At 42.0% G+C, this 19,768-nt stretch overlaps 1 protein-coding gene across 6 annotated transcripts in view; it reads left to right on the forward strand.

Annotated features, from left to right (window-relative positions):
- Window positions 1–1,429: 1,429 nt before the first annotated feature.
- Unc79 (unc-79 homolog) overlaps window positions 1,430–19,768 on the forward strand; it is a 236,846-nt gene continuing 218,507 nt past the window's right edge. For 3 of the 6 annotated variants that reach the window (XM_006515747.4, XM_030246673.1, XM_030246675.1), the window contains exon 1: window positions 1,430–3,622. In XM_006515747.4, coding sequence (XP_006515810.1) covers window positions 3,601–3,622 — 22 coding nt within the window. In that variant the 5' untranslated portion in view covers window positions 1,430–3,600. The remainder of the gene's footprint in view (window positions 3,623–19,768) is intronic. The other 3 variants (XM_006515753.4, XM_030246674.1, NM_001081017.2) reach the window with 2 other exon arrangements.

Genomic DNA, 19,768 nt, shown 5'->3' on the forward strand with positions numbered 1-19,768 from the left:
GGTTTTTAGCATGTTTGACAAATACTCTACCACTTAGTTATAACCCCCACCATTTGAGTTCTCTCTCTTTTTAAAAAAAAGAACTTTAGTTTTTAAAAAGATTTATTTATGAGTACACTGTAGCTGTCTTCAGAAACACAAGTGGGCATCAGATCCCATTACAGATGGTTGTGAGACACCATGTGGTTGCTGGGAATTGAACTCAGGACCTCTGGAAAAGCAGTCAGTGCTTTTAACCGCTGAACCATCTCTCCAGCCCCATTTGAGTTCTTAAATTGACTTATTTCCTTTATCTTAAAGATACAGTTTCCTTTCCTAACTTAATATTTCTAAAAAAGGCATAATCTTTTATTGATGATTGAATTATTTGCTTAATGAAACCATTACTCTGTGTGCATGTGCGTGTGTGTGGGTGTGTGTGTGTGTGTGTGTGTTAGAAGGCCAAACTTTAGACCCCACATGTGTTGGAGAAAAATTTTTCTACTGAGCTATACACTCAATCTTCACTTTCATATTTCTATGCTTGAGGCATTTACTAACAGTAGAAGGAAAACATTTGGAGAAAGATTTGAAGAACATTATATCACAGAAGTCGAATGAAGAGGGCTTTTCTTTTCTTTTAAGATTTATTTATTTATTTTTATTATTTATATGAGTACACTGTAGCTGTCTTCAGACACAACAGAAGAAGGCTTTGGATCCCATTACAGATGGTTGTGAGCCACCATGTGGTTGCTGGGAATTGAACTCAAAACCTTAGGAACAGCAGTCAGTGCTCTTAACTGCTGAGTCATCTCTCCAGCCCCATGAAAAGGGAGTTTTAGAAAGAAATAAGGAGATACTTTGAATGCTGGCCCCAAGAGACAAAATAACTGTCACGGGTAGCAGAGAATTATCAAAGACTCCTGCAAGTATCTATTGTGGCCAGGAGTGGACCTCAGGTAGGCACAACAATGCAGCTAGAAGGTAGTGATGTGCACTGCTAATGTAGTAGGATGGCTAGTCCAGATTTTCCAATTTCTGCAATGGACAAAAAAGTAGTAAGAAAGGCTAAGGGCAGGGGGAAAAGGAAGGGGAGAAGATGAAGATAAGGAAGGTCACGTCTCCCCAGAGGAGTAAGTCGGAGCTTGTGCTGGTATGGAGAAACTGGGTGTGGAGACTGTCCGGGCTGGTGAATTAACCCTCACAAGTCAAGCCTGAAGTAGTGAGAGTCAAGGCTGAGGAATAGTGTCAATGGTGTGTATGATTAAGGACTTTGAAAGGGACAAGAAGAGAACTGATCCAAATAGACTGGAGGCCTGCGGGCATTCTGAGCAGCACTGCCAACAACAACTGCTGTTCAAGTGTGCTTGGAAGCTCCGGACTCTCATGAGTATACTCATGTAATCTTGACAACAACTTTTGATAGGACTATCACCATACTGTTTTTTTTTTTTGTTTTGTTTTGTTTTGATGAGAAAAATCAAAGCATAAGAAAGTGAAAGGTCGTAAGAGCACAAGAGGCAGGTCTGAAACCCAGATCGGGATTCCCCCGGGTGGGCACGACCTCAGCAGCAGCTGGTTCTCAATGTAGAGATAGATGTTCAGTGACAAACAGCAGCAACATCAGGCAGGGGGTGGGGGAATTATTTCCAAGACGTATTTCTTCCTTTGTTCTGTGTTTGTCCAAGCTACTTTTTTTTTCTTTCAAATTTCAATTACTGTTTTCTTTATTAATGCCTCCAGCTTCCCAGAAATTTTGGAATAAATCCTTGAGCTTTCCTCTAATCACACAAAACGCTTGTCATTTTCTCAGAAATGTTCATTATATTCATATTTTGTTCAGAACCACTTCCATGTATTTTGATTTTATTTACTCAAGATGAACTGTTCGCCGTCGTTCTTCAAAGAATCATTTGTCTTTCCCTGAGACGGGGCTGTGGTCTGGGGAGTAAGCAGTGGTAGAGCGCGATGGTCTCTGGGCAGGTACCTCAAGCTACCTACCAAGAATGCAGTCGGAGGGGCATCCTCAGGCGCCAAATCCCTTCCCCTTGTTCGCAGTCAAACAGCTCCACAGTACTTGCACCACGGACAGCTCCCTAGACGTCTGTTTTCTAGGCCACTTGGAATACCTTGATAATTGTTCCCAGTGTTTTGTTTTTAATAGTCAAAGATCTGGATAATTAGTACTTTTCTCAGGGAATTTACTAGTATTTCCTTAACCTACATATCATTCTTCCTGAGATGGAAGAACATTGATTTTCTTCATATTAAAAATAGCTCATCAACTTACAGTTCCTATTGCTTTTGCTAAACCAGTTTGCTATGCTTGTTGTCCCCCACCCCCACCCCCGCACCCCGCCCAGTTTTCCAAATGAACGATTTGAGTGAAGACTGGTTCTAATGACTGGCAGTTAGTCTTTCTGTTTCCGTTGTATTATTCCACTGCCCATTGATTCCGGGCGGCAGGGCGGATTTTATTGTTCCCATTTTACAGATGATGAAGAACCATAGGCTTACGGATAGCAAGCAATGGAACAGAGTCTGGGATCTGGTTCTCCTAAACCCAGGCTTCTAGTGCTTTTCTACTTTGAGGTGGACTCTCCAGGAGTCTTCCTATTAATATGCATGTTGCCCTTTTGATCGCTCCCCTTTTCCATTGGTTTCTGCTTCCCAGCAGAGAGAGGGGCTTCTCCCAGGCGCCCAGCCTGGACTGCTTGCGAGGAGCACACCTGGGTTCTTTCTGTCTCCAGTTTCTCCTCTTCCTTTTCTGTGGACCTTCCACCTTTACCATCTATGGAAATCTCCTCCTTTCCCTAGCTCCAACCCACACCCCCTCAAGTCTTCTCACAGCCCCCTGGCTTTGGGACCTCCCATCGCTGCTCAGCAGCAGGAGAGCCCATCCGCCAGGGGAGGCAGAGGGCACGGAGCGCAGCACGCCGGGAAGCCATGCAGAGGGTTACTTCTCCATTTCCTTCCTCGCAGTCCTCTGGAGCACTGTCGTCGCCCTCCGGCCCGGCTGTGTGCAGCCCGCCCCGGATCCGCCTCCCTGCCCTTCCTCCCGGAGGCTGAGACGCGCGTGGGACGCACCTGTGCTCCTCTCCGGTCACCGCGTCGAGGCGCCGGGGGCTGCTTCGCTCGCAGGATCTACGGGCCTGGAGAACGCCAATGGGGAGATCCAAATGGTCGGGGACTCCGGCACTTTAAGAGGCTTTTCTCTGGGAAACACCCGGCCCCTCCGTGCGCCTTATGAATGGAAATACTCCTCCCCCGGTCGAGCCCATTTTCCCATTTCACCAGGAGCCGCAGCTCGCTCTCTCCTTTCGGTCTCCCCGCCCACATCCACGCGGGCAGCTCCAGGAGGGGACGGACAGGAAGCCTTTGGCCGCCCATTAAATCCCACCCATTTCTCCGGGGGCGATTTCCTAACCTTCCGGGACCGAATTCTGCAATTTGATGTGCGTTTTGTCCGAATGGTAGCGACACGGGCCTAAGGGAGGGGGAAAGCGAGGGGGTGGGGGGTGGGGGGTATGCGCTCTTTTCCTCGCAACATCGCTGGCGGAGCGAGGGAGCTCACACGACACAGATTTTGGGGCAAAGCCTTTCCATCTGGACAGCACCATGTCCACCAAAGCGGAGCAGTGTAAGTAGCAGCCGGCCCGGCGTTCGGCCCGGCCTCCGGCTGGGAGCTATCGCAGCTGCGGCGTTTGCGGCTGCTGGGAGACCTTGGCATTGTGCTGGTGCGGGGGTGGGGGCTGAGGTTGGGGCGGGTGGCGGGTGGGGGGTGGAAGGAGGTGGGGGAGGGTGGACGGCGGAGGCAGCGCGGCGCTGTCCCCGGTGCTGAAAAATAATGCAGTCTACTGGGGCTAGCAGTGGGGTTCTCCAGACCGAAGACCCCGCGAGACGAAATTAAAATGGGGTCAATCTCGGGAAAAAGAGGCCTCGTATCTTTCAGATAAACATTTCGGTATCTCTTGTTGGAGTGGGGGAAGGGGGGCAGCGGCAAATCAGGGGCGGGGAACTGTCAGTTGCAACCAAAGCCTGCCTGGCCTTCTGAGCATGCCCAGTTCCTGGTGCTGGAGCCATCGGGGAGTTTGAGTCTGCAGTTTCCACTTCGGGTGGAAGAGGCAAGAAGGGAGAGAGGGGGGAGGGAACAGAGAGCAGGCTGAATTCTGCATTCAGTATAAAGAAAATTAACTCGTGCATAGCAACACTGCTCCCCTGGAGCAACTAACCTCCACTGTGTGGGGGCTTACAAGAGAGTGAAAGGGGTATTGGGAAAATGATCTAATTGATCTAATGATTTTTCCAAAGAGCAGGCTTTCTTTGTAGGGCAGCTTCCACAAACTCTAATAGCACAGGAGGAATTTGGTTGTACCAATAATGACTGGCTCTGTGCTTGGCTGGTAACAACATGGTAACTCCATGTGGACGGAGGACATTTCCAGCATGGTCCCCATAGTAACTCCTATTGCAATGTGCACTAGTAGGCCTTGGGTATGTACTTGGTAGGTTGGTTGATTTGATTGTTTACCTGAGAGCACTTGAGGGATTCAGAAACTTAAGCTTTGGGTTGTAAATAAACGATCATTTTTAATAAGCAATCAGTTGGTATTTCATACAAGAGTATCTAGAACTTATTTTTCTAAATGATTCTTTGTTTCTTCCAAAGCAGTACACATTTATTCTGATAATGCTGTCACTTCTTAAGTCTGTGTAATTCTTCTTTGAAATGGTACTAGCACGGATTTGGAATGTGTTAGATAAAATGCTGTATACCATTTATCCACCACATAAGACTGACTGAATGGCTGACGATCACACGGTGTCCAGACTGATGCGGCTTTAGAAATTGTGTGTGCCCACTTTCCACCAGAGCTTTCACCATGATTTTGAAATCCAGAACATCTGGGTGTAAATATTAGTTCTGCCTCTGTTTGACCTTGGGCAAGATAACTGACTCCTCCAAACTTCATTTCCTCATCTGTAGATGTGGGGCGAAGCTGCTGATAGTGTAGTTGTGATAATAAGTGAGAAAAATACACATGAAATAGCTCATGATCCCAGCATATAACATATACCCAATATATGATAGCTACTGTGCAATCAAGCATTTCCCATTTCAATTGTCTATCTCTTCTAAACAGTGAAAAAAGTCCCTTGTGATTTTTTTGCCTGTTTCCAAAAGTCAAATGTACTCTCAAAGTTAAATTCTGTTTCTACAGAGACTTTCAAAAATATTGGATGCACTTATTTTACAGTATATGTAACAGAATCAGTGCAGAGATTCCAACTTGAGGACAAATTAATGCCCCTGAAAACTTTATTGTACCCTGGTTGTCAGGAAGCCCCACCACCTGTCATCTGACTCTGTAACATATTATATAAGTGTTTTCAGGTTAAAGCTAGTGGATATCACTGTCCTCTTATTGTGCTTTCTTCCTTGTGTTGTATTTTAATGTCTGCCTCATGTTTTGTTTTGCTTTTTTCCTGGGTAGTGAATTCTAGGATGGCAAAAAAAAAAAAAAAAAAAAAAAAAAAGATCAGAACTTGGTTGTGTAGTGCAATTTGTGTACTGAAATATAACTATACTATACTTGTTTGCAAAACTGACATGTGAATTGGACATGTTTTAGTTTGGGCTAAAACATGTGGATTTGAGCTGTGCATGCCCTTCTGATGACCTGTGAGACCTGGGTCAATTAGCTTAATAGTTTTGTGCCTTAGAATCTCATCTAAAGTAGGGAATAACAGTAATAGCTATCGTTGGAGGGCAAAGGGGATACATAAAAGGATGCTGTTTTGGGCCTTATAAACATATTTTACATTTAGAATTAGGAATTATTTTTGCTTTTCCTCCTTTACGAACTTAACACGAATGGCTGTGATGTGCACTCCAGAAAACAGCAACAGCAGGAAAAGCGGCATAGTGGATGACGGTAAATATATTTCCTAAAGCCAAGTTGCAGATTGCAGTTTAAACTTGGACTTGGTAGGAGTACAGCAATTTGTAGAAGAGAAAGAAGAAAGGACCAAAAAGAAGATTTTTTTCTCTCTCTCTCTTGTACTGGGCGTGAAGATCACCAGAGGGAAGGGGGAGAGACAGAAGTCCTTGTCTCCTCTGCAGTCAGGAGCACACACAGTGCAGCCTTCTTAAGAACCAAGTAGAGGGAGGGTTAGGCTTAATATAGTGTAACAAGATTATTTTATGACTCTTTTTCTTGGAGCCTCTTGAGAAGTGAAGGTTCCACATACAGGAAGTGGATATAGTTTGGTTGAAGCAGCAAGAGGAAGTACTTGCATTTCAACCCAAACAGATTACGTTTACCTCTGAAGTGTAGAGAGAGTATCAGAGAGCTAGGACAAACGGTCTTTATTTTGTATGCAGTAGCATTTTCTTATATGTGATAAGCAACAAATGCAAGATAGATTAGTTTTAGTGAAGATGTAGTTGTGAGCCTGGGTGAAGCCTCCAGTTTCTGTGCTGTCTGCAGAGCTTGCCTGATAACAAGAGGTGAAAACTCCCAGCATTTTCTCAAGCAACTGCAGAAGAGCCAAGTTCTTTTTCCTCTTTGTGGGCCCCCAACTTCTCTTCCAGAGTCTATTGTAGTGAAGATGTTTATACAGCACATGTAGACGTAGGAATGGTTCATGATCTATCTGGGTTCCTTAAAGGGATTCTACCACCCCTCCCCCAACTCTTTCTTTCTGTTGGTAGATAGCAATAACCAACCTGGAATGTGTGTGTGTGTGTGTGTGTGTGTGTGTGTGTGTGTGTGTGTGCTTTTTAGCATGAAGCTTTGCTTTTTGACAATGGCAGAAGTTAAGTCTTGGGGCTCTAACTTAGATTATGGCCTTGGTTTGAATCTTGACTCTGCCTCTTGTAAGCTTCGTGACCTTGAACAAGTCAGTTTAACTCCTCTGAGCTTTGGTTGAATCATTCATAATGCGATAGCTGCTGTGAAGATGGAAGAAGATGTCCTGTGAGAAGTGCTTAGCACACAAGGCTGGCCCATGGTGTGGAGAGATGTGTCCTGCTTTTATCATCAAGAATAAAACCATGTGCTTGCTACCAAAGTGGGGGTGGCATATAAACTTTGAGTCTAGCTTTCTAGAATGAAGCGATTTGTTTTTTTTTTTTTTAAAGTGATAGTATTTAAATGGGGCACAGACTATTGGACGAGACTGCACTCCTTGTTTCTCCTGCTTGGGGACTTCTGGAGTTGATATGTCTAGCAAAATGCTGGCTAGTTACCTACCCAGAACCATTTTAAGACGTGAGCTGCTTTTCTGTCATTCTTTGTGTTGTGATGACAATGTGACAGTTGACAAACATGAATCCTGTATCTGAACACCCATCATAATGTCTGTCAAATTTGGAAATCAGCCACTAATAATTTAAATTCAAGATACCTAATTATATAATAGGTATCATTTTTAATGTGTTCATTAACTCAGTATCTTTGTCTTAATAACTAAACATAATTTTGATTACATTAGAGGCACTTAGAAAATTTTAAGTTATATTTTGTGTGTGCGCGCGTGAGAGAGAGAGAGAGAGAGAGAGAGAGAGAGAGAGAGAGAGAGAGAGAGAGAGAGAGAGAGAGAGCGCGAATACACGTGTACTTGCACACCATGGGATGCCTGTCCAGGTTAGAGGACAACTTTTAGGAGCCTTTCCTTCTACCATGTGACTTAGAGGACTGAGCTCTGCTGTCAGGCTTTGTGACAAGCACTTTTATCTTTCCCCATTGAGCCATCTTGCAGACTGCAGACAACTGAGCAGTTTAAGGTTAAAGCTGTTCCTTCCTATGTAAGCGCAATCTTCCTGCTGCATAAATCAATGGACAGCTTCCTTTTTTTTTTTTCTTCACATGATAAAGTCACCAGGATAGAAAAACATTCTTCCTTTGAACACAGGACTGTGATCTGCAGTCTTGAAAAAAATCTTTGCATAACACCACAGAACAGCTTCTGGCAGGGGACATGCTTGTTTTCTTCATATACACAACAATTAGTGAATTGTGATTGTAAAACAAACAACGGTTTTTAGCTTATGTTTTACATGACTCCTCTGTGTTATCTAATGTTAGTTAATGCATTTCTTAAACTCTCCCATGTTTCTGACCATCCATACTCAGCCTTTTTTTTTTTTTAAGGACTATGTTTTGCTTTTAAAACATTTACCCAAATTTCCATATTTAGTCCAGCTTCCTTCTCCCTGCCTCCCCAATAATATCAGCTATCTCTCTTATGTTTATTACTCCCCAGTATAGCCTTCTAGTCCAAGCATGTTTCTTGAACTAGATGCCCTTACATCTCTTCAGGCATCTAGCATGCAGATAAAAAGAAAAACCTCACTGTATTGTCTCAAAGTGGAACATTTAAAAAAAAATGTTCATCTCGGTGAGTGGTGCCGTTTGTTTCAGTCAGGCAATTCTGAGTCTTCCAAGGTTTGCACTCTTCACAGTAACTCTCCAGAAAGTCACTAAGTTCTTCATCTTCTGGTTCACCCAGCATCATATGTGTTTTATAGTTTCACTGTGCTTGCAGTGGGCTGAGTATTTATCAATGTACTATGTTCTCTGTCCAAAATGTTCTTTCCCTCTGTGGTCCTTAGTGTAGCGTGGCAGACGCTTACTTAATGCTGACTATTTAGCTCAGATGCTCTGCCCTCCTGTCCATCTCCTCTGTGTGTACTTAGATGCCACACTAGATTCCAGCAATTAGTTTGATCAGTAGTTCCCTTAATTTACTTGGTGTGTGTATTATATTGTGTGCTTATCATAGCTCCTGGATGTGTCACGTTGCTGGTGCACATTTTACACAAAAACTGTTTCTCGAAGAAATAAAAATGATTGAGGGTGGATTAAAAAAATTTGTGTGTGTGTGTGGAAGGATTACATAATGAAGTTCTCGAATATGGTTTTTGCTTTACTTCATATTATTATGAAATTTGGCTCTCTTTCCAATATGAATATTGCATAAAATATGCTTTTCAAATGGATTTATAATTGTCAAAAATACTTGAGAATATAGTTGCTTAATCAAATGTTGTAGTGTTTATATAACGAGTTACATTTTTATTGAATATTGAATATGATTTTGATTCTTTCTAATTAGCTATAATTTCCTTTTATTATGTTTAGCACAATAATTATGATTCCTAATTGGTAGGCTGTCTTAGTCCACAACCAGCCAATTGGTTTCTGTAAGATAAAGTGGTAGTATGTTAGAAGGCAGAGATCCTTTGAGATGTCGTTTTTTTATGGATCCTGTTCAAGTTCTATGTACTGATTGTCCAGCTGTGTATAAGACTGATGTTGAATTCTTTTGGGCTGTCATGATGTGTTAGAACAGTGGTTCTCAACCTTCCTAACTCCAATTCTTCAGTACAGATCCTCATGTTGTGGTGACCCCTAACCAAAAAAATTACTTTCATTGCTACTTTATAACTGTAATCTTGATGCTGTTATGAATCGCAATGTAAATATTTTTGGAGATAGAGGTTTGCTGAAGGGGTTGAGACCCACAGGTTGAAACCACCATGTGAGATGTTCATGTGCATTTAACTCTTATACTCTGAAGAGATATGGCAGTTCCATGGAAGTGAGCATTGCTGGCTTAGATGTGAAGTCTACCGCTGCCGACAGTGAAGAGAACTAGCCTCCATGCACTCACCACTAGTCTAGCTTTCAGTGGTGGGGAAGGCTCAGCCATTTTTATGTAGCTTCTTTCATCTCAAGCATTCTATTTCTGTCCTGGTTGTCTGTCCTTCTAACCCCTTCAACAGTCCATAAATCATCATGAGTCTCATTTTATATTTGACGTTGGATTTGATGTAGGGAGGTGTCCAGCATCTTGAGGTATCTTTCGTTTTCATCAATCCCAGAGACTGACTGACTCATGAATAAAATTGAAAGGGTGTATGTACACATATACATTCATGTACATATACTGTAGTTTCAATTGTAAAAACCAACGGGCTTGCCATAGACGTAGAAAAAGATGATAACTCATGATCATATGACCAATTTGCCATAAAGGGTTACATATATTTGAGATGGCCCAATCATAATCCACATTAAAAAAAAGCTGGGTACATGTGTGTGTGCACGTGCACAACACATACACACACACACACACACACACACACACACACATGCACGCATACACACACCAAAATAAAATAAAATAAAATAAAATAAAATAAAATAAAATAAGGTAAGGTAAGAAAAGCCAGGCATGGTGGCTTGCACTTTAATTCCAGCACTGGAGAGGTGAGATAGATATTTGCCTGGGCCTTGCTGGTCTGCCAGCCTGGGCTTCTTGGTGAGCCCCAGGTCACTGAGAGACAGGGTGGATAAACCTCGAGAGATGAATAGTTCGTGAAGCTGTCCTTTGCTTCCACATGCATACACATGAGTATGCACACACAGGTCTCCCCTGTTCTGCTCCATGAGAGTTAGCTATTTACATTTGAATCTTAACCTTTCACAGGGAAGATTAGCTATTTATTGTTTCTGCTTTCTTATGCCAAAGGCAGTTTGGTATATATCACTTCTAATGTTAACTTTGAGAGAGAAGGGTTAATATACTGGTACTCTGGCATTATCTCAAACATGCCTTAGATAGATCACTTCCTCTTCTTGCCATTGCCAATTAGTTATGGAATTTAGCATAGCTCTTCTCTATTATGACAGCCTTCTAACATAAGCCCTGGGTCTGCTTATGACAGCAGATCTTGGTTGTCAGTTTGACACATCTGGGAAGAGGGAACTTTATTTGAGAAAATTCTTCCACTATATTGAGCTGTGGGCAAGCCTTTGGGGGCATGTTCTTGATTGATGATTGATGTGGGGAGGTTCAGCCCAGTATGGACGGCGTCATCCCTGGGCAGGAAGATCTGAGATATAAGAAAGATGGCTGAGTAAGCCAGAGGAACAAGCCAGGAAGCAGTGTTCCTCTGTGGTCTCTGCTTCCGTTCCTGCTTCCAGGCTCCTGCTTGAGTTCCTGTCTTGCATTCACTTAATGATGGGCTGTACCATTTAAGCCAAACTAATCCTTTCCTTCTGCAAGTTCTTTTTGGTAAGTGCTTTATGACAGCAAAGCAAAGCAAATTAGAGTACTGCTCTTCTCCCCATCAAATGTGTTGTAATACAGTAGCCTGGATGACCCATTAAAAATACAGAGACCATTCTGCCAGGCTCCTCAGCTTTAAAACTTATGAGTAACTGACCATCACCACTGACCTGTGTCAGAGTTCAACTACTTAAGGAATGGAGCAATCACTTTCTACATGGTCAAATACTGAAATGTATGTAGGGTAACTTCTGTTTGGTGGTAGCATAACAAAGTTCCCCGAAACTTGCCTTTCCCCCCACCACTTAAAAAGCACATTCCAGGTCTTCCTCACTTCCTCCTTTGATGGTGGAGTTATAAAAAGACTCATGACCGACGCTCATCTAGTTAGTGCAGAGCACAGGAATCTTTCTCTCCAAATAGGAATATTCCTTTAGCTTGACTCATAATAAAGACAAGTAACTGGCTGACTACTTTTATCACCTGTGTTCCATAGGAATAGCTGTTGAGTCATTTGCCTTCATTCCTTACCTGTGCAGCTGAAGGGAAAAAGAAGAAAGGAAGGAAGGGAGGAAGAAGGAAAGAAAGGAGAAGAGAGAGATGGTGTGTGTGTGTGTGTGTGTGTGTGTGTCCATGTCTCCATCTTCTGTGGCTTCTGTAGAAATTACCAGAACCTGGTTGGCTTAAAACAGCAATATCAAATACAGCCCAGACACTTGGTGTTTTTGTCTGTCTTCTTCTGTGAAGTGGGTCTCACAATGCAGCATCCAGTAGTCTAGAACTTGCCATTTTGCCCTTGTATCTCAGATACTGGGTTGTTAGGTGTGTACCAACACATGTGATTTCTTGTCTTGTTTTTAATTTTCATAAGAACACACTGGTATTTCTCTGTTAAGTAAGGTATTCTTTTAGATCTTGGTAATATTCAGTATCAAAATATCCACCTATCAATTGTTTATACTTTATTAGGTTAAAATATTTATTTTATTTTTAATTTATGTGTATGTGTGAGTACCTGAATGGATGTATACGTACCACTTGCATGCTAAGTGCCTAAGGAGGCAAGACATGTCAGATTCCCTGGAACTGAAGTTACAGGTAGTTGTGAGCTACCATGTAGGTCCTGGGAAATCAATCCTGGTCCTCTACAAGAATAGCAAATGTCCTTAATCCCCTAGTCATCTATTCAGCCTCTGAAGTCTCTCTCTCTCTCTCTCTCTCTCTCTCTCTCTCTCTCTCTCTCTCACTCAGCATGAGTTAAATTCATTTTCTACATCCATTGCAAGCATATGACATCTTTTAACTTTATTACATTTGGAAAACTTTGAGAAATTTTGAATTAATATTAACTAGTTGGTTGGAGGAGGTAGAGTAGGGGTGAGCTCTAGTCAGGATTTGGCAATAACCTTCTGTTTAGTATTGCAAGGGAGTTGGGGACACTTTGTCTTGCTCTGCAGCACAATAGTGTGGAGTCTATTCATTCTTAAAGACTTTCTGCTTTTTGTCTACTGGGGTGAGATTTGGTATGTTTTATTTCTCATAACAAAACAGTACATTTCACATGTGTTTCCTGTTTTGTTTATATGGGGTCATGAAAAAAGTCCCTGTGAACTCAAAAGTCCTCAGGTTTCATATTTGCTTTTCTTGATCATTTTTAGTGTGGTGTGTTTATGCTTTCTTCCTGGGCCTCCTACCCATTAATTTCAGCCTTTCTTATTTCTCATTTTTTCATTTAATATTTATTTATTTATTTTGTGAGTTTTGAGTTTCTATTAATTTAATTTTTGTCAACATATGTACTTCATATATTTTTTGATGTTTCCTTTGGTTATAGCTTACGGATTTCTGGTTACAGATTAGAGATATTATCATTATTTTCAAGAAATTTTGCATAGAACTCCTGCTTTGCCAAGAGTCACTTATGGTGTAAATCCCAACATGGTTGGGCATTTTGTTTTTCGGTTTTGTTATTGATTTCTATTTTTATTGCACTGTATTCCAAAAATGATGAACTGCTGTTATTACTTAAAACCTTCAAGTTTTCTTGTTTTTTTTCTATGTTCCATGTGCACTTAAAAGACTGATGTAATGTCTATCATTGATCAAAATATCACACTTGACAGATATCTACATGATTGATTTTGATTAGCTCTTCTGCACTCTGTTGATTATTAGTGCACTTGACTGGATTGGGGAGGTATGTGGAGGTCTTTTTGATTAGTGGGTTTCTGTCTGTTCCTGCATCATCGCGTGTTGCTGCTCATGGATGTTAATCTCATTCTATTGGGTGCAAAAATATCCATGACCAAAACCTTCACTGTAAATGTAGCCTTTAGCATCATGACACACACAGGCACATCTAGTAATAGTTGGTGACCTTCTCAGGCATAAAGATTATGGCTCTGGTTTACTTCTCTGTTTGTTTGTTTAGTTGATACATAATCTTGCCTTTTAACTCCTTTGAGTTTCTTTGTTTTAGGTATGTCTTTTCTATTCTGTATAGGGTTGGATTTTTCTTTATTAGCTAATCTGTAAATCCCATTCTTTTAGTAGGTGAGTTAAGCCCATTTATATTCACTGATATGATTAATATGTTTGGCTTAGCTCTATCATTTTTTAAAACATTTTATATCAAAGGCTTTTTATATTGAGTGGGTTTTTAATTTTCTTATTTGTTCTATTCATTAAATTTATATTAATTTCTTTATGTGAGGGCAATTAGCTCCTATGTTTGGGGGGGGCTAATTATTTCTCTACATTGAACAATATTGAAATTATGTAGCCTCCCCTCGCCCAGTATCTGATATAAATAATATCTCTTTATTCATAATTAATGTCTATTAGTGAGTCATATCTACATGCACTATTTATTCTCCAGGCTTTTCAGCTTTTTACTAATTGTACAGTTGGTTCTGTGTTCTCTCCCTATAGTCATGTCTCAGCCTTGCTCTGCAGGCTCACTAACAGTACCCACCTCTTATTCTTTCTAACAGATTCTACCAGAAGGGCTCACAGGCTCAACATGCCTTGAGTTTTGGCAGGTTCATGAGAGTTTGTTTATAGCCTTGTACTTGAACTAGGTTGTGTAGATATAAAACCCTTGACTTATATTTCCCATATTCAAGGGCCTTGAATTGGAGGGGGGGGCGTTAAGAATTGATAAATAACCTAGTGCCAGTATTATTTCCCTTTTCTTGCTTACTGTTTTTGTCTGTTTGCCCAAGATGACCTCCCCCACCACACCCCCCGCCTTAACATGACATGACATGATTCATTGTTGGCTGTGTTGAAGTCATTGCCGTGTGGCCTTTTGATATTCAATTTCAAGGTATTTTAGGAAAATATTATGAAACTATTGTTTTGATATCTGTTTTTTTTCCTATTTTTTGGGACATGATCCATATCTTTTCCTCATGATCCATATCTTATGTTTGTATTTCTTTTAAGAAAAATGTTGTTTATTTATATGTGTGAGTGAGTACTTTTCCTGCACATTCATCTGTGCGCCATGCGCATGCTCAGTACCCATGCGCTCAGTACCCATGCTCATGCTCAGTACCCATGGAGACCAGAAGAGGGCACTGGATCCCTGGGAATAGAGTTTCAGATGGTTTGTGAGCCACTGTGTAGGTGCTAGGAATTGAACATGGCTCCTCTGGAAGAACAGCCAGAACTCCTAGTCACTGAGCTCTCTCTCCAGCTACTCGTTCTTTCTTTCTTCCTTTCTTTCTTTCTTTCTTTCTTTCTTTCTTTCTTTCTTTCTTTCTTTCTTTCTTTCTTTCTTCCTTCCTTCCTTCCTCTCTCTCTCTCTCTCTCTCTCTCTCTCTCTCTCTCTTTCTTTCTTTCTTTTAATTATCTTCTGAATAGATAATTTTCTGTTGTTTTAAATATATATATGTCTTTATCTTTAAAAATATCTATTTGTTTTGTATGTGTTCCTATGAGTCTGTAGGCATCTGTGCAGATGTGCATGCATGGATGTCAGGAGAAGCCTACTATCCTTCCTCACTCACTCCTCTGAGGCAGGGTGTAGTGGAATCCAGCAGCAACACGGCTGCTCTGGCAAGGCATCATATCCAAAGCTATGATCTGGCTGGAATGCAGACCTGCCCTTAGCACATGCCTTTGATCTCTCTGGCTGGAATGTAGACATGCCTTTAGTACACAGCTTTAATCCCAAACAAATGCCATCTAATTGAGGGGCAGACAAAGCGATGAATCAGAGAAAATTTGACAGAATGAGTCAGAAATAGGATATGCCCAACTTTCACAAGGACAAGAAAGAGAGGCTACTTAAGGGCAGTGAGGGAGTTAATTGAGTTGAGCTGAGTTGGGGTGGCTTTGGTTGAGTGTAGTTGTAGCTCAGTTACGTTTGGAGTAGTAGTCCAGTTCATGGAGTTCAGGGGCAGTCTTTCCAAGCAGAGTAACTCAGTCAGGAGCCAAGAGAAGCCAATTTGAATCAGTTCGCTTGGAGAGGAGTTTGCGCCAGAAGAGCTGAGTTCAGAACCAGCTGGCCAGAGTTCAGAAAGAGCTAGAAAAGGTGAGTTTATTCAGTAGTAAGTCTCAGAGGCTGAAAATTCTAGGCCTAGGTTAGCAGAAGAAGGCTGGAAGCTGAAGCCGTCAAGGTTCAGGCTTGCAGGAGATTAGCTTGTACAGTGGTTAGAAGCATCCAGGTGTAGGCCCAGGGAGAGTTAGAACAGAGATAGAAGTGCTCAGCACAAGCCCTATATTCATAAGGTTTGGGTGTGGCTCTCCTCTCATCCTTTCATCTGAGAAAATAAAAGTGACATTTACATTTACAGCAGGGTCTCTCCCTGAACCTTGGGCTTACAGTTTCTCAGCCAGGCTAGAAGCCAGCAAGCCTCATTGATCTTTCTGTTGCTGGCCTCTCAGAAGGGGTTCGACGTGCCTTCAGGGACATCTGGCTTGTGCAAGTCCTGGAATCTGAGCTCTAGTCCTCATAACTATTCCGAAAATGTTTATTGACAAGATATCTCTCCAGGATTGTATTTTTAAAAAAATATGCCTTTATTAGTCACTTTTGAACTAGACTATTTGTGGTGATTCTACACATAAACTCATTTACTTAGCCCCTAACTTGAAATGGTAAATATAGATTAAAAAATGGACACCACTTAGTTGAATATTGTCATCTCATGATTACCATCTTATTATATGCATAAGCATTAGCTTGTAATCATAAGCATTTGACTATATCATTATGTTTTCTTCTGTTTGCCAATTTTGGAAATAGTTTCACATAGTAAAATCAATCTGTCTTCAAAATGTAGCTGGATGGATTTTCCTAAATTTATACACGCATGTAAGGTGCTACCACAGTCAGAGTGACAGGGCCCTCACCATAGAGGAGTGCCTGCACTTTTGACCAGGAGCTGCTTCCGCTACCCCAGCTCCAGAAGGACACTGACTTGTGTCTGTCACGGAAGTATTGCCTTTTGTAGAATTTCACATAAATGCAGTCGTTCATCACTTAGCGTCCATATTTATCTTTTGTTTTTTTCTGTTTTCTTGTTCAGCTGATACAATCAGTTAATTTATAAAGAGGAAAGGGTTTTAAAGGTCATTGCCTGTGTTTGTTTTTGGGCGAGGGTAAGCCAGCATGCCATGGAGCTGAGAAAGCTTCTTAGCTCGTGGCAGTCAGGGAACAAAGAGAGGAGAATCTGGGTCCCCAGTAGGACACACCCCACTGGCACGCACCAGTGACCTAACGTCTTTCCATTAGATTCCACCCTTTGAAGGTTCTGCTACCTCCTGAAGGTGCCACAGGCTGGTCACCTTTGGGGAACTCCTATCTAAACTATAGCAGGTCTTAATTAGCACAATGTTTTTGAAGGTCACTTGTGTCATTCTCCTTTACGGCTCTGTCGTATGTCGTGGCATGTGTGCATTGCTCTTCATTCACACATTCACCATTCAGTAGATATCTAGATAGCGTCCAGCTCTTGGACCTTGCTGGGGATGTTGGTGTGTATGTTTCATGTGGGATTTATTTTTTATTTCTCTGTTTTTTTTTTTTTTTTGAGACTGTATCTCACTATGGATTCCATACTGGTCTGAAGTTCACTATGTGGTCCTGGTTGGTCTCGAATTTACAGTAATTCTTCTGTCTCAGCTTTTCAAGTGCTGGGATTGTAGTCATGGTCCAAGACCCTGGCTTTGGGCATATGCTTCACTTGTGTGTGTGTGTGTGTGTGTGTGTGTGGTGTATGTACATGACTATACAGATGTAATTGTGTGCACATGTAGAGGCCAGAGCAGGATGTCAGGGTGAAGCCTGTTGCTCTGTCTTATTTTCTCCAGGCAGAGCCCCTCACTCCACCGGAGGCTAGGCTGGCAGGCCAGTGAGGGCTTGGGATTCTCCGGTTTCCACTCTCAATGCTGAGGTCACAGACACATGCAGACATGCCTGGCTTTTTATGTGGGTGCTAGAGATTCGAACTCAGGTCCTGATGCTTATACCGAGTCACGCTCCTTACCTCTGTTTACATCCAGGTTCAATACCTGGGATACAATTGCTTGGTATTATGATTAGTGAATATTTGATGTTAAAAGATACTGCCCTACCCTTTTATAAAATGGTTGGAATGTTTTTGTACTCCCACCAGAAATGTAGGAGAGGGTTCCAGCATCCTTTGTCCTTGCCTCTACTTAATATTCTCAATCATTTTAATCTTACCCTTTCTAGTCAGGGTATATGGAATCTTCTTTGGTTTTAGCTAGCATTTCTCAGAGGACTAACAACGTGGAGAATATTTCCATGTGCTCATTGGCTATTTGGTATCTTCTTCTGGACAATGCCTGTTCTAATCCGTTGGCCATTTTAATTGAGATGTTTGGTTTTAGTGAGTCGTAAGAGTTTTGTGTGAGCTCGAGGCTCAAGGACATTTTCCTGAAAAATTTGCCTCCAAATATGTAGCTTATCTTTGTGTTTTATTAACTACCAACTTTAAAAAAAATGGGTGGTGTGTGTGTGTGTTCATATGTGTGTGCAGAAGTGTGTGTACACGTGTGGAGGTCAGAGGACAACCTTGGCTGTTAGCCTCAGGAAGGCCATCCCCCTCCTTTGAGGCAGAGTCAGCTATTGGCTTGGAGCTCACCAGTTAGACTAGACTGTCTAGCTTCAGGGACCCACTTGTCTCTGCTTCTGCAGCACTGGCATTACAAGTGTGTGCCACCATCCCTGGCATTACAAGTGTGTGCCACCATCCCTGGCATTACAAGTGTGTGCCACCATCCCTGGCATTACAAGTGTGTGCCACCATCCCTGGCATTGAACTCAGCTCCTCGTGCTTGTGAGCAAGCGTTTTGCCAAATGAGCCACCTCCCCATCCCTAACCGTGACTTTAAAGATGAGAGTTTTTAAATTTCCTTGTTTCTTATGCAAATTTTTCTTTTATCATTTTTGCTTTGATATCCTCTTCGAGAATTCCCCCCCCCCCCACCACCACCACTGTCACAAATATTTTCTCCAAGGTTGTGTAGAAGTTAAATTGTTTTTCCTCTAACTTTTAGCTCTGTGAATACTTTAGAGTCAATTTCCATGTGTGATGTGAGGTGAGGTTTGGAGTTTATTGTTTCTCCATACAATATCCATTCATTCAGGCTCCATTTGCTATGAAACCCATCTTGTCTTTATTGAAGTCCCTGGAGACCTTTGCAGAGAATCAGTGAACCGTGGATGTGTAGCTTTATCTCCGTGCTCCATTCTGTTTATCCATTTGAGCCTTTCTCTTTATTCTAAGACACACCGTCTTTGCAAGTCTGTGTTGTACATTCTCTTTCAAACTTGTTTCAGCTTTTTTGCTTTTCATATAGGTTTTAAAATCTAGAGAAACACACACACACACACACACACACACACACACACACACACACACACGAGAATACACTTGGGGAGATCTTATTGACTTGCCCTTTGCAATATTATATCTTTAATTAAATGTTCTCCCCAAGTGTTTTGGTGAATTAGGTTGTTTTCTCAATTTTGTTTCTGGGGGGCATGGCTTGTAGCTCAGTGGGAGAGTGCACGTGGGGCACTTGCAAGTCTCTGGGTTCCATCTTCACATCTAACAGAACAAAGTAAGCCTGACACGGGGGCTCATTCCTCTAAGTCCAGTGAAAGGGAACTAATGTAGGAGGCTTGGGAGCTCCTGGTCTAGCCTGGGCTTCATTTTGAGTTCCAGGCCATCCTGAGCTAAAGTATGAACCCCTGTCTTAAAAAAAGAAAACCAAACAAGCAAACAAACCCCAGGCAGTAGTGGCACACACCTTTAATCTCAGTACTCAGGAGGCAGAGACAGGCAAATCTTTAAGCTTGACGCAAGCCTGATCTACAGAGGGAGTTCCAGGACTGCCAGGACTACACAGAGAAATCCTGTCTTGAGAAACTAAACCAAACTAAAGGAAACAACATACCCCACCCCCAAAACAAACAAACAAAATCCAGAACAAATAACAGCAACAAATCTTGTCAAGGGGCTAGGGAGCTGGCTCAGTTTGGGACTTACTCGCTACACAAGCATGAGTTTGGATTTCGAACACTCATGTATAAAGCTGGTCCCCGTGGCATACATAAGTGACCCCAGCACAATTGCAGCAGAGATGGGAAGATTCTTAGGACCTATTGGCCATCCAATTAGACCAATTAGTAAACTCCAGGCTCAGTGAGAAACTACCTCAAAGCAAA

This window comes from Mus musculus, chromosome 12 (assembly GCF_000001635.26).
Source record: "Mus musculus strain C57BL/6J chromosome 12, GRCm38.p6 C57BL/6J".
NCBI classification, from domain to species: domain Eukaryota; kingdom Metazoa; phylum Chordata; class Mammalia; order Rodentia; family Muridae; genus Mus; species Mus musculus.